General features: G+C 53.1%; 1 protein-coding gene across 2 annotated transcripts in view; it reads right to left on the reverse strand.

Annotated features, from left to right (window-relative positions):
* Col4a2 (collagen type IV alpha 2 chain) overlaps positions 1 to 14,195 on the reverse strand; it is a 152,103-nt gene that overhangs the window by 52,492 nt on the left and 85,416 nt on the right. For both annotated transcript variants that reach the window (XM_046454778.2, XM_046454777.2), the window contains exons 5-8: positions 3,938 to 4,072; positions 3,814 to 3,858; positions 1,805 to 1,921; positions 202 to 273 (exon numbers count right to left, since the gene is read on the reverse strand). In XM_046454778.2, the coding sequence (XP_046310734.1) occupies positions 202 to 273; positions 1,805 to 1,921; positions 3,814 to 3,858; positions 3,938 to 4,072 (369 nt within the window). The remainder of the gene's footprint in view (positions 1 to 201; positions 274 to 1,804; positions 1,922 to 3,813; positions 3,859 to 3,937; positions 4,073 to 14,195) is intronic.

Here is a 14,195-nt window from a genome sequence, read left to right on the forward strand (position 1 = left end):
TGGAAAGTGTCCCATCAGAAGTGACTTTTAAATTCCTCCCAATTCATCCCAAAAGTCATTTAAATGACTCTTAAATTCATCTTCCATTCTCCTGTGAATCCTTTCACGGGGCCCCTCTTACACTCCTTCACTTGGTACTGAACTCTGCTCAAAATTTACATGGGATGGGCTCATTCCGTCTACCCTCCTGGGCACACGTACCCTGTATTTGTCGCGGTCCTCTTTAGACAGTGCATAAGGTTCACCTTTCTGTCCTTTGGGTCCTTGGGGCCCCTAAATTAGCAGATATATCATAAAAAGAGAAAAACAAGTCTGTTAACACTGAGCGTAGCTCTAGTAATCTGCGCCATCAAGCTGTGGCTTCTGGAGTCTAAATGTCCCCTGGTGTACAGGTCACTCGAGCACCAGCCCTGTATCCAAGTACCTCCTGATGGTCCCTGTGGTCTATGCAGGTGACCCTGAGTACCGGCCCTATGTCCAGCATGGTATCTTTCCTCAGAGTTAAAATGGAAGTACTTTCTTGAATTTAACTTATTTTAAAAAATCCAAACGAGTCCTCTCTATGCTCACCCTCCGGCACGCCATCTTTGGGATACTCGGGCTTCTTTTGGCATTAGTGTCCTAACGATATTAATGCACATAGGTTCCAGGCCTATTTGCAGGAGAGAGGCTGCGTTATCTCTGCAACTAGTATTGTATCCAACATAGACAGTGTGGCACACATGTGTGTATGCACAAACATCTTTAACACCTACATATGCAGGCAACATTTCAAAGTGATAGGTGTGTTTCTTGGTCATGAAATATCTTTCAGAATAGAGTGGAAAATGGCGCGTAGCTTGTTGAAAAGCTGAACCACATACACAGGAAGCCAGGGAGGGCCTGAAGGCAGATGGTGCGGCGCTTCTTTTGATTGGCTTCAGGATGAAGACTGGCAAAGCCCATTCACAACTTCCTCCTACTTTAAAAGGTCTTAAAAAAATTCTTAAAAATGTTTTGAATTTGTAAGATTTTCACAGTAAAAAGGAGAAATACAGGGCTGGGGATGTGGCTCAAGCGGTAGCGCGCTCGCCTGGCATGTGCGCGGCGCTGGGTTCGATCCTCAGCACCACATACACACAAAGATGTTGTGTCCGCTGAAAACTAAAAAATAAATATTAAAAAAATTCAAAAAAAAAAAAAAAAGGAGAAATACCCTACTGAAAAAATACTTCAGGGTTCTTGGCAAGAATCCCGAAAAATGAATGAGGCCACAAAATGGACAATTCCGTGAAGCTCCTCCCCTGGGAAACCAAGCCTGGTCCCGTCTGCCACACGGCAAAGAGCTACAGACACAACCGTCCTGCCGTCATGAAAGGTCCTGGAGGCTCACAGGGAACCCCCCAGGCCCACGTGTTTAACTTAGCTTGCTGCTACACTGTCATTCATGTGAGCCGGAACATGGAGAGAATGGAGTGATGCGGGCGGGACATCATGGACCAGGCCAACCGTCTCATCCAAGATTAAGAGAAATATGGACAGTGAAGTTCCTCCAACCCAGGACAACTGGGCCCCGGGGGGGGGGGGCGGGGGGCAAGAAAACACGGGCGGGAAAGGAAGTGATGCGTCCATCTGGCCACAGGAGCGGGAGTCTCCCCGGGTTCCCAAAGGCAAGGTTTGGGGGTCTTCTCGGAGTTTCTCGAAGGGTGGCCAGCACAGGCCCTCTGGCTGAGCCTGGAAAGGGAGCTCAGACCACCTTCCCCCCCGAGTATCCGCCACCCAGGCTTCCAGGCCAAGCAGGTTGGACCACCATGCTCATACTCACGGGGGAGCCGGGAAATCCCGCGGGGCCGGAGGGTCCTTGTGGGCCTGTGTCTCCCCTGGTCCCATTGCAGCCGTCATAGCCAGGCCGGCCCCGGGGCCCGCCTTGGCCCGGGTGTCCCTGGGAAAGAGAATCGTGCGTGAGACCGGTGGCCTGCACGTGGGTTTCTGGTTTGCATGTAATAAAACAGATGCAAATATTCTCACAAGCCCTGTTCCTTCACGAGTCCAAGCATGTCAAGTGTTCTGAGGCCTGAGCGGGGCACACCACCTGGCCAACGGGAAAGCTAGAGAGGGTCGTGCTAACTCTGTGAACATCTCCATCTCAGTTACCTGATTTCAACAACGTAGAGGGGTGGGGTCAATGATCTACCACTTACAAGCTATGTGACCACAACCTATTACACAATTTCTTTAAATCATGAATATACTTTATTATGTGATTTCTTTTGAGCTTCAGACTTTTTGATAATAAGCCAAACACTAACATTCCAGGGTGACTTTTGAGCCCATTCGGATTCCTTTCAGATTTACTTAAAAAATTTGGAAACTTTCAAGATCGGTGAATAAACCCCGTAGGTACGTGCCTTGTGCTCTGAACAGCACTGAGCCATATAATGAGAGAGTGGGGCTTTTCTCTTATTTGTGCCTCTGTTTGCCTCAGATGTGTGCAGTCACTGTGTTGGCCTGGTGCTGTCAGCCAACTCCAGTGGAGAATCCACAGGCTCCTGTAACAGGTGAGTGCAGCTGCCCACCTGCTGCTGCAGACAGCTCTGAGATAGGGACCCCCACGAGCGGTCCTTCAGATCCAGCTTGTGCAAACAGCTTTCTCGGAGCTCTGCGCAGGATCTTCCTGTTCTGTGGTGCCTCTGTGCCTCGCCCTCTTTGTCCTTTCCCTGGATCATCTGCCTACTGTTATTGGCCTTCTGATTGCAACTGGATGAGGGTGTTTGCGGCTGCCTGCCAACAGGACACGGCTTGAAACTGTGCTTCAGAGGAAAACTTAGACCACAGTGGGTTAAATATCCACCCCTGTGGCTCAACATCCAATTAGGTGCATTTCTATAAAACACAACTCAGCTTTTGCCACGCACATGTCCGCTGGGGCCTGCCACGAGGACACTGAGGGTCCTGGCCCTCAGAAGGTCCCGTGACCTTCTTCCTTTAGCTGTTTCCTTCTTCTCTTAGGAAGTCTGAGGGCTGAGGCCCTGAAGGCAGAGTGTGAACTCTCTGTAGCAAGCCTGCCTGTGCAGCTGGGGAGGGTCTCTCGCTGCGTGTGCGTGTGCCTGCTCGTGTGTGTGCCTGCGGTGATACAGAAGATGCCTGTGCAGGTTACGGGCACAGACATCTGTGTGTGTGAGGCTTGGGAGGCAGATGTCTCTGAGTCACAGCAGCAGACAAGGGAGGTGCTTCAAGACGCGCGATAAACACATGCATCTCCGAGGTCAGCTGTGGCCGGAAAGCCGGCCCTGGGAAATCTGCTTCTGGAGCCCCGTGAAGACGGCTGTGAGTCAGTCTGTTTTGTTTATTTTTTTATGCCACAAGAAGTAAAGTAAACTAGGTTACAAAAACACATTTTATTGCATTTTGAGATTTTCTCATGAACAAGCCAGGCTGTTCCTTTTGCTTGCTCCATGTGGCTACTACAAGGGACCTGAGAAGCTGCCCTTGGGCCAGCAGGGCTGCCTTCTGGTCCCCCACCACGCTGCACATTCAGGTTGTTCAAACCTTCCAGTGAGATCTCAACCCTGGCCCCTCCCTGGGCACATCACACTCACAATGTCCATTTTTAGCAAAGTTGCCTCAATTCTGAAGCCAGGTCTGCAAACATGCTCATGAAGGGAACAGTCTGGCGTGTGTGACTGGACTCCAGGAAAGAGCTCTGCCCGGCGAGCCCCCATGTTTTATGCTATAAACAAACAGGAGGCCTCATCCAAAGTGTTTCTGTATGTCACAATTGTGCTACCTTGAATGCACGCAATGTCTTAAAACTCTCATCTTCCAAAAACTTACCGGAATTCCATCAGCACCAGGGAACCCAGAGACACCTCTTGCTCCCTGTGAAGAAGGTGACAAGTCAGTGACGGCCAGGACACGGTGCCCCTTGGGAGCCGGAGAACGTCGGCATCCTGCTTACCACATCTCCTTTGGGTCCCGCTGTCCCGGGGGCTCCTCTTTCGCCCTTGTCGCCTTTGCGGCCCTGCAGCCCTGGGAAGCCCTGCAGCCCGGGAGGCCCGGTGTAGCCCTGGGGGCCCACTGGCCCTGGCTGACCCTGTGGGAACAACGTACGTTAAGCTTCCAACTGAAAACCAGAAACAGGCATTTTCAGTCAAGTTATTTCTGGAACTAGGCTTTTCATTCTGGAGAGCCATAATCTTCAGAGAACTTGATGTAAATTACCGTCTTCTACCTCAGCAGCCAGAGGAGGGTTTCTGGCTAAAGAGTTTGAGGGGAAAAACATTAGATGGAAGAAAGTGTGATCCTGAATGACATAAGTCACCGTGTGAAATGGCACCGGGCTGAGGTGGAAGAGTGAACTGACTCGGCCGCTAGTCTTTTTCATAAAAAAGTTTCCAAACAGATTTCCCCAATCCCAGCTGTGTCCTCAACACGACGCACGCGGGGTATGCGAGTGCGTGTCAGCTGTCCAATGCCCCGATGTTCCAGAGTAGGGCATCTCTTCTTCTTCTTTATACAAAAGCAAGGGGTGTCTAGAAAGACTTTTGTCCACACCCATTAGGATGGCTATTGTTGAAAACAAGAACCCCCAAGCCCCAAATTTGTGAGGATGTGGAGAAGTCAACCCTGTGCATCGCTGGCAGCAATGTGAGAGGGCGCAGCCCTGGGGAGAGGGTGATGTCGCCTCCCAGCACCAGACGGTGTCACAGGATCCCACAGCTTCACTCCCAGTCGGACCCCAGAGGACTGGAGGCAGGAACTGAAAAGATACTAGCACCCTGGGTTCTCAGCACCATTCACATCGGCCAGGGGTGGACACGGCCCAGGTGTGCTCACATCGGCCAGGGGTGGACACGGCCCTCATGTGCTCAGCCCATGACTATTAAACAAAACATGGTGGGTTCAGAGAATGGACGACTGGCGGCCTTAAAAGGGAAGGAGGCGGGGCTGGGCTGTGACCCAGGGGTAGAAGCTTCCTTAGCACACGCAGGCCCTGGGTTCCCCTCAGCACCACAAATACAGAAAGACAGAGGAGGGGAGGAAGTTCTGATGCCAGCTGCAACAGGGCCACTGGTGAGGACTTGGGCTGTGACACGAGCCTGTCGTCAGGAGGCAGACGCTGGGCGACCCCACTCCCGCGAGGTGCCTGGGCAGAAAGCGGGTGGCAGGTGCCAGGCTGGGGGAGGGGGACTTTTGCTCCATGGGTACAGAGGATCAGGTTCACCTTCCCAAAGGTGAAGATGACCTGCCGGTGCGTGGTGGTGACTGCCGCCTACCCATGCGCCCCGAGGCAGCCCCAGGGGCAGTGTGGACGCCCCGGGGCAGGAGCACTGAGTGGGAGCCTCACCTCTGAACTGTTCTTAACCCACACTGCTGGAGGTGTTGGGGCCTAGATGTGGGGGCCTCGGTGGGGTGACTCTTGGGGGGAACCTCTCCATGCAGATCAAGTTCGGGTAGGTAGGTGAGATTTGGAAGCCCCAGCTCTGAACTAGGGGCCAGCCTCCTCCAGCTCTGTCCAGGCCAGCATTTCATTCTAGAGCTGTATGCTTCCTTCTCTGCCCTCAGCGTGTTCTGGGAGCGGTCAGCCTGTGGGGGTCAGCCTGTGGGGGTCCGCTTGTGGTGTAGGAGCATGTGCCCCCTTAGTGGCCTCCACTCAAGGACCACCAGCAGGAGAAGCCCAAATGCTGCAGGACTGTTAAAGGACAGGACAGATGCCGGGTGGCTGCCACTGCCCTCTTGCCAGGGAGGGAGACCTGGTGAGGGGGACAGGCCTGAGGGAGACACGCGCCTGGGCTCATGGATGCTGAAGCTCAGCAGATCCATTTTCTTGCCTTTGCTATAAGTTTGGGAACAAAACACGTTTGACTCTGATTTTTATGGCTCTTTCCAGGCTGTGTACATTTGTGTCCTGCGTGTGGCTACACTAGGACGTGCCTTCTTGGGGTCACACTCCACGCCAGGCCCTGTGTCCCCCATGCCGAGGCTGGGTGCTTGGCAGCATGCACAGTGAAGTCCTGTGGCTGATCGATGACATCTCTACTTTTACTGTCCCTGCGCTGTGTCTTTCCAAAGGGATCACTTTCCAGAGCTACCAACTGAAGGGCACGTCCACCACAAGGACACGGGACGTGTCTGATGGGTGGACACCAGGCCTTGCCCTGCATTTGCTGACCTATCCTTGTTCCCTTTGATGGGAAAGTGACTGGTTTCCTTCCGTCATCAGTCAGCTTCTCTCTGACCTTCGTTTCTTGGTGGGAGACCGACAGATGGAATATATCGCTGGCCCCCCTTTCCTGGAACACGCGTTTCTCTTCCTGTGAGGGGACGTTCCCGTAACATAAAGCCAACAGCCCTCAAAAGCAGGCTGCGGGGGCTCCCGGTGCACTGGGAAGCTGAGCAGACGCCGCGCAGATCTAGTTCCAAACACTTTTATCTCCTAGGAGGAAACCTGGCCCCTGCACGCAGTCACTCCCGGCCTCCTGCCCCTGCCCCTGCCCCTGACAGCTGCCCATCTGCTTTCTCTCTCCGAGGATCTCCCTGTTCTAGAAATTTACATAAATGAAGTCATATTGATGTGGCCTCTGGGTCTGGCTGCTGTCACTGGACATGCCTTTGAGGGCCATCCACACGGCAGTGGGCAGCGGCACCTCATGTTATGGCAGGGTCATATTCCGTCGCATGGACATGCTACAACCCCTTCCCTCCATCTGTTGGTGGACACTGGGGTAATTCTGCCTGTTGGCTGTTGTGAGTCCTCCTGCTGTGAGCGCGTGTGTGGACATGTGCTGAGTCCCTGTGTCTAATCTCCTGGGCGTGGAGGGCTGGGTCCTAGGGCAACTCTGTTTCATTTTTGGAGGTGTTGCCAAGCTTTCCTCCCAGTGGCCGCGCCAGTTTACACCCCCGACGTCCTCAGCAGCACCCGCTCTTTTCTTGGGTATAGCCATCTCCTAGGGGTCTACGTGGGGCAGCTTGTGGGCAGTTCCTCCTGAGCTTCTGCTGGAATGTGACGGTCCACAGAACCTAGTCCAGCTTCCTCTCTGAGGCAGGTCCTGCAGTCTGGGAGGAAGAGGGCTGAACTGTCCTTCAGGACTGAGCCCTCACTCCCGTCCACTGGACGACCCTGCATTGCCGGGATTAACTGGGCATTGGAGTCAGGGTTCAAGGGTCAGGGTGAGACTTTCCCCAGGACATCCTGCCCATCAGGGAAGTCCAGCGGCAGGGTAGGGCGCAGCTGGGGGACCAGACAGGAGAGGAGGGTTTTCCTGTGCACTCATCAGCGTCATTATCCACTTCCACCTCAGCCCAAGAGCCCCACTGGAGAACTCCCTTCATCTCCTCCTTTCCTTTTGGAACATGTGATGTAAAATAAAGATTGACTCAGGAGGAGTAGGAGTCTACTTTAAATGTCTTCACATAAATCTCAAAATCTCCTAGATTCTTAAGATTCCTACAATATCCTTGATAAGAATATCGCCATGGACTGTTTCTCATAAGCCAGCAGAGGCTGTGCAAAGGAGCCGTGAGGTCATCTACCAGGCCTCTGCCTCTCCCACCACCAGGCGATCCTGCGCGGGTAGGGGAGTCCTCTCCCAGGAAACGGAATCACGAAAAGCATCTCTACCCAGTGCTTCTGGGAGGAAGCACTGTTACCAGCTGTAAAAATGACTGATCTCCTTTTGTCTCCAGGTCAACTGCACAGAGTGGTCATGAACTTCAGTAGAGGGGAGGAGACAGCTGGGTCTCTGAAAGGCTCAGAGACAGGGCTGCCTGCAGTCTACCCTCACTCCTCCAGGGGAGGGCTGCATCAGCTCACCCGGGGCTGGACAGAAATGCAGAGCCCCAGCTCTGGGCTGCATTTCAAGTGATCCCCAAGATGTCCCTTTGTGTGAGAATCAGCTGGGCACAGTGGTGCATACCTGTAACCCCAGCAACAGGGGAGTCTGAGGAGGAGGATGACAACTTTGTGACAACTTTGAGGCCAGCTTCAGCAACTTAGACCTGGTCTCGGAACAAAAAATAAAAGTGCCAGGGATGTGGCTCAGTGGCAAAGTGCCCCTGGGTTCAGTGCCCAGTACTGCACAAAAAATAAAAAATAAATAGAAACTTAAGAAAGCACGAGAGCCTGCGGCAAGCCACCCTGTTCCCTAGGGGCCTGAGGTTCTGAGGGAGGAGACGGTTTTATTTAGTGAGAAACACCTCTTCAGCACAGGTTGGAACTCAGAAGAAGGTCTGGCTTACTGAGCCAGGCAAAGGGAAAGGGAGGGTCCTGCTGTGCCTCAGGGGTTCTATGCTGGGACACATCGTGGTCACCGCGATTGATCGATGCCCTGCCTCTCCCTCTGTGAAACCTCTGCTGGGGCGTGGCTCAGGGTCGGGTTGGCAGAGTCCAGGTGCACGTGGCCTATGTCCCGCGACTGTGGGGAGAATGCGCGTGGAGTGCCAGCACACCGCACCTGCCTGGGCCTGGGATCTCACCCCTGGAAATGGGGCGCACTGTAGTCAGAGGGGCGTGTGAGCAGGTGACCGCGACGCAGACGGGAAGGGTGGGATGGGGGGCGACCTGGTTCTATCGCATGTTCACACAGCCTCGTGGTGGGCAAAACATCCCTGGCCAAGAAGGAGAAGGAGTTTCACTTGTCAGGGAAGGACAGACAGACCCCACGGCACTTCACAGCAGGGCTCCAGGCCTGCAGAGCAGCTAGAGCAAGGAGGAGAGCTAGAATGGGCGCTGCGCGAGCGGCACCCACGTCTGAATAGCAGGAAGTCCCTTCTCCTTCCCAAGCCCCCCTTCCTGTCTCATTTGCGTGGGCTCTGGTGCCCCCAGACACTCCTATCCTCTGCGGTGCCTGGGGGACCCTCCCTTCCCCTATGGGCCAGGGCGAGTTCCAGAGCTTCCTGGCCCAGCCCATTCAAGGATGCCGCTCCTGGCAACCCTCAGGGAATTCCAACCTAAGTCCTAGATAATTTCCACCAACCCTTTGCCACACATTAGGAAATATGTAAAATGTCCCCGAAGACGGGACTATTTTTTAGGATCCAGGAAAACAATTTCTCCATCCAACATTTAGAAATGTTTATTGTTCTTCAGGATGAGTAGTTAACATTTGTGAGCCATTTTTAGATCACCCTGGCAGGATGGATTAAAGCATATTCCAACCTGACTAGTGTATTAGCATTTGTGCAGAATATCACATGTACAACCACCAGGAAATAGTGGTTATTCCATGCCACACAGTCTGAGCTAAATCTGCCACCTTCCACCTGTATCTTCTTACTTAATATATAGCAAAATATCAGCCCCACACCTGGGTACACTTCTATATTAAGGTTCCAGCTTGCTGGTCATGGTGGCGCATGCCTGTAATCCCAGGGGCTTGGAGGATCCCAGAGACAGGAGGATCGTAAGTTCAAAGCCAGCCTCAGCAATGGCAAGGCGCTAAGCAACTCAGTGAGACCCTGTCTCTAAATAAAATACAAAATAGGGCTGGGGATATGGCTCAGTGGTCGAGTGCCCCTGTATTCAATCCCCTATGCCAAAAAGAAGAAAAAAAAATTCAGCTATATGGGGTAGAATGATATGGGATCTGCTCTCCCCAATTATTAGGCAGATTGTAGAATTAGGGTCCATATAAAGTAACTGATTTCCATATGCCATGAAACAAACCTTTACCCTTGCCCCATAACATTCAAACATTTACTTAAACGGATCATGGACCCAAAAGAAAGAGCTAAAACCATAAAACTTCTCAGAGAAAACATAGGGGGGAATCTTTGTATTTTTGGATTGGTAAAGTTCTCTTACAAAAACACAAACATCACATATCATAAAAGAATGTCGACAACATAAAAAGCTGGCTTGTCAAAAGATAAAAATAAAAAAGGCCATAATCTTGGAGACGTTTGTAGAACACACGTTTGATAGATGATTTCTACCAGAATATATTAAAAAAAAGCTTGCCAAACTCAATAAGAATGAACAGCTTGATTGAAAAATGTGGCCAATGATTTGAACAGACACTTCATCAAAGATGTGCAGATGGAAAGATGCCGGGCACGCGGATCACCAGGGAAGAGAAGGCAGGCCACAGGGAGACAGGATGCCACCTAGTGGAGCAGTACCATCGGGAGAAAGGGCCAGCACTGCCATGTGCTGGTGAGGACACATGCTCCTGTGTCCCCCAGCGTGAGTGCAGCACGGCTCAGCCACCGTGGCAGGCAGTGTGACAGTTTCTTACAAGTTCAACCCACCCCTGGCCCAGGCTTGGGAGAAATGTCCTCCCGCCTCTCAGCAGGGCCTGCCTGACAGCGTGCACAGTGTTTTACAAACCTAGCTCAAAGCAGACCGACCATATGCTCGTCAGCTGACAGGGAATGGATCCACAAACCCAGGGACCCAGGCAAATTGGATCCCGCTCTGCGGTAGAAAGGAACCGAGTGAGTCGCAAGAGAGAGGTGAGTCACACCCGCCTGCCACGTGACAGAAGCCAGACGAGAGGCTAGGCTGGCTGGCCGGCCAGACCTCCAGGCCATTCCAGAAGAGGGACGTCTCAGAGCGAAAGCAGGTCGGAGGTGGCCAGGAGCTGGAGGCCGAGCAGGGCTGACCCCAGGGGCAGGGAGTGACTTCCTGCCATTCTTTTGGTGTCACTGGGGGCTGCACACCTTCGTCAATACTCGTGAGTGGAATGCCAATCACACCTCGGTAAACATGGCCTAAAAATAGAGGAGTTGGGCAAAACAAAGATGAAGACGACCACCCCGAGATCCATGGTGACCTGGGGCCTGTCCTTTTGCTGTGTTCCTGCATGAACTGGGAAGCAGATAGGGTGTAGAGAAGAAAGAGCAGCTTTACCACAACATGTGAGAAAGCACGCAGCCCAGCGCTTTCTCCAAGTGTCTGTGGGGCGATAACAGGGCGGGCAGACCAGGGTGTCCTCCTGGAGGAGCCTGGTGGGCCTGCAGGAGCGCTGGCCGCAGGGGAAGCGCATGGGCACAGCAGGGTGCAGAGCCAGACCTGGGCTACACTGGGGTCCATTCTGCTTGATCTCTGTGAAAAGCCACCAGACAGAAGGTGCTGCCCACTGTTCTCAGACATTAGGACGGTTCTGTCTGAAGTGACTCGACTCAGATCCACATGTTAAAGCAGAGAAAATGGATCGTCTCCTATTCCTCCCACCCAGGACCACTGAGCTGGAACCCCTGTGTCCTGTTCGGAAACAGCCACACTTGGGCAGCACCCTCGTGGCTGTCAGCCCAAGGCGGGCCCAGCTTTTCATAGTCTGGGCACGACTTTAAAATATGTTAGAAAGCCCATCTTCTGGGAAAGCCTTTCATCACCTCTGAACTTTAGCAACCGAGACATTTCATCTCCCTGAATGTGAATCATTGCCTAACAGGCTGACCAGACTTCCTAAACCTTGTCCCCTAAAAGGACATGGACTTCGAGTGGGGATCAGTCGAGGTCCTGGGGGGTGGCAAGGAGGAGAAGGCAGGGTCAGGGCCCTGAGCAGCACACACAGAGCTCAGCTTCAGGCCCCGGGAAGTCCTGGCTACGTGTAGGACAATGCCAAGGACCAGGGCATCACGATCAAATAGGCTGGATGTCGCTGTGAGTTAGCAGCACAGGGTGGCTCTGGCGTATATGAAGGTGACCAGAGAGGAAAAATTAGAATAGGCTGTAACTAATGGGTTACCGAGATTGTGAAATAGCTGGTAATTAAAGCTAGGTGTCTGCCTTTATGTCTTCAGTTTCAGGCTATTAATTTCACATGCGAGCTGCAGGTGTCAATATTTTACTAGTATTCTTAGGTCATAGTCGCACCTAAGAGGGTGACGTGACTCATGCTGGAGACAGTGTTCTAATCGCTCTGCGGTTCTGACTTTGCCCTGCGGGGCGCTCTGCAGAAGTGAGCGGCTAACAGCCCATGAGTGCTGCCCACAGCAGGAAGTGAGAGGAACTGGCCAGCCAGTGGCCTCCCTGCTGTACAGCCGGGGCAGGCACATCCTTGAGAGTGACCTTCTCATATCTGTGTTGAAGATCAGGGGCAGAACAAGAGGCATATCTATGTTGCATTTAGACTAAATCGCCGTCCCCGCGTGGAAGAAAAGCACTCCTGAGGCAGCCCTCTTTTGAGCTGGCTCTGCCTCGAAAAGCAAATCACCAGCCCACTCCCTGGCCAGCTGAGGACAGGGCTATGGGCAGGGACTCCGCCGTGGCTGTGGGGCACAGCTTTCCTGTCACCTGGGTTTCAAGTGCTCCTGAGCAAGACAAAGAGCCCCATGTTCTGTCATTGGAACACGCTTCATTATTTCCACTTGATCCTCCTCCCTCCTTGGCCTGAGTCTGCTTATCTGCTATTTCAAGTTAGCTTTTGTATTCCTTTTAAAAAAGATTTTATTTTTAACTTACGTACAATGAGATTCACTCTTTGTTACTCAGGTTTTTCTTTTTGGTGGTGCCGGGGGTCGAGCCCAGGGCCTCGCAGGTGCTAGGCAAGTGCTCTACCACACTGAGCTGCATCCGCAGCCCTGAAATCCACTTTTCGCCTTTTAATGCGCAGCGTGTAAGCAGCACTCAAGATCTAGAACGGCTCCGTCGCCCCGCCTCCCTGTGCGGCCTCTGCCAATCACTGGTCACATCTTCCGATTTCCCTCATCCTGTTCCAGACTGTGGCACATGGGGTCACGAGGAAGCAGGCTTCTGGGTCAGACTTTTCCCTGGGCTAGGGCACTTGAGGATCACCCTGTTGTATGTATGAGCAGCCTGCGCCTTCCCTGTGCTGAAGGGTGGTCTGTTGGACCCCCACAGTCGGCCCACTGCTTCTGGTGAATGCGAACCCAGCAGCTGTTTGTGTGAGGGCTTTGTGAAGGTCAGGACTACTGAATCACGTGGCAACTGCTTAACTTCCTCAAGCTGCAGCACTGCTCTCTGATGGGCTGACCTTTGAGGGCCCCTGAGGGCAATGGAGGGAAGCCCCAGGTGCCCTCATCCCTGGTAGAGGTTCCCACAGGTGTCTACATTTCGACTAGTCCAGATTCGGCTCCAGGTCCAGAGTTTCCATCTACAGCACTAACATCCCCTCTGACACCCTTTCCTGGTAAGAAGATGCCTCGGCCTCCATCGGTACCAGGGACTGTGAACTGGGGCCATGTGGCTTGCTCAGAGGCAGTGGGGCTGAGACGATAGTTTTGGTCCCTTTAATGCTTTCTGTAAGACAAAAGGTGAGCCTTGCTAGGAGGAAGGCACCATGGGAGGGCGAGCCACACGAAGCAGACCTGGGCCTGGCCCTCACCCAGAGCAGCTGAGCAGATGGAGAGTTCCTTCTGTGACCAGCACATGGCTACAAACTCCCACAGAGCCAGGGAAAAGGGTAACTGAAAGGAGGCTCCAAAGTGCCTACCTAAAGTGTGGATTCCATTTATCGTGGATAAAAAGCATCACCTTCTCATGAGTCATGACACAAACACCACCTGTCTTTCCGATATGGGAACATGAGCCTCCTTCACTGAAAAGAATCTTGGAGTGGCATCCACTAAAAAGTGGGTCAGTATGCAATTACTTCTCAGATCCATTGTTGCTCTTGGCCACGGATAACCTACTGCTTTCTCAAAGGCGTTGTGAAGTATCAGGTTTGGAAGGCCTCAGAGAGCATGGGGCACCTGTGAGGTCAGGTGGACAGCTGGCCCTGGTCTGGGGCTCACCACCAACAGGCCCCCAGGATCCCCTGCAGACCCCTGAATCAAATCTGCATCCTATCAAGACCCCCAGCTGACCCCTGTGCTTGGTAAAGCTGGAAAAAAATCCCTGGAGGAGGGGTCCCAGGCTGGCCCCGGCCTTCACTGAGGGAGTCCCAGACCTGTAGAGTTTTCTGGTCCAGCATTCTGGGAGACGTAGGGGAGCCTGGGAACTGAGATTTAGCAACCCCCCAGCACTTCCAGTCACAGCCAGGCTTGAGAGCAAGGAGCGAGTTCAGCTCACAGATGGGAGCTGTGAAGAAAACTCCAACCGAGGCAAAACATGGGACTCCCCCCACCCCCGTGCCCCCGCCCCAACACCGGGCCTGCCTGGGCATGCCAGGCCACGCTGCACACCTCTGGGGGCGCACTTCTGCTTGTGAATGAATGTGGAGGGTCTCTGGGACCCCTTCCCTCCCTGCCTCGACAAGCTTCTGCATCTTGTCAGGTCTTTCGCACAGCTTAGGGAGGCCCTGCTTCCCACC

This window comes from Marmota monax, unplaced genomic scaffold, assembly GCF_021218885.2.
Source record: "Marmota monax isolate L192 unplaced genomic scaffold, Marmota_monax_Labrador192_F-V1.1 WCK01_AAM20220418_F8-fsc00026, whole genome shotgun sequence".
NCBI classification, from domain to species: Eukaryota; Metazoa; Chordata; class Mammalia; order Rodentia; family Sciuridae; genus Marmota; species Marmota monax.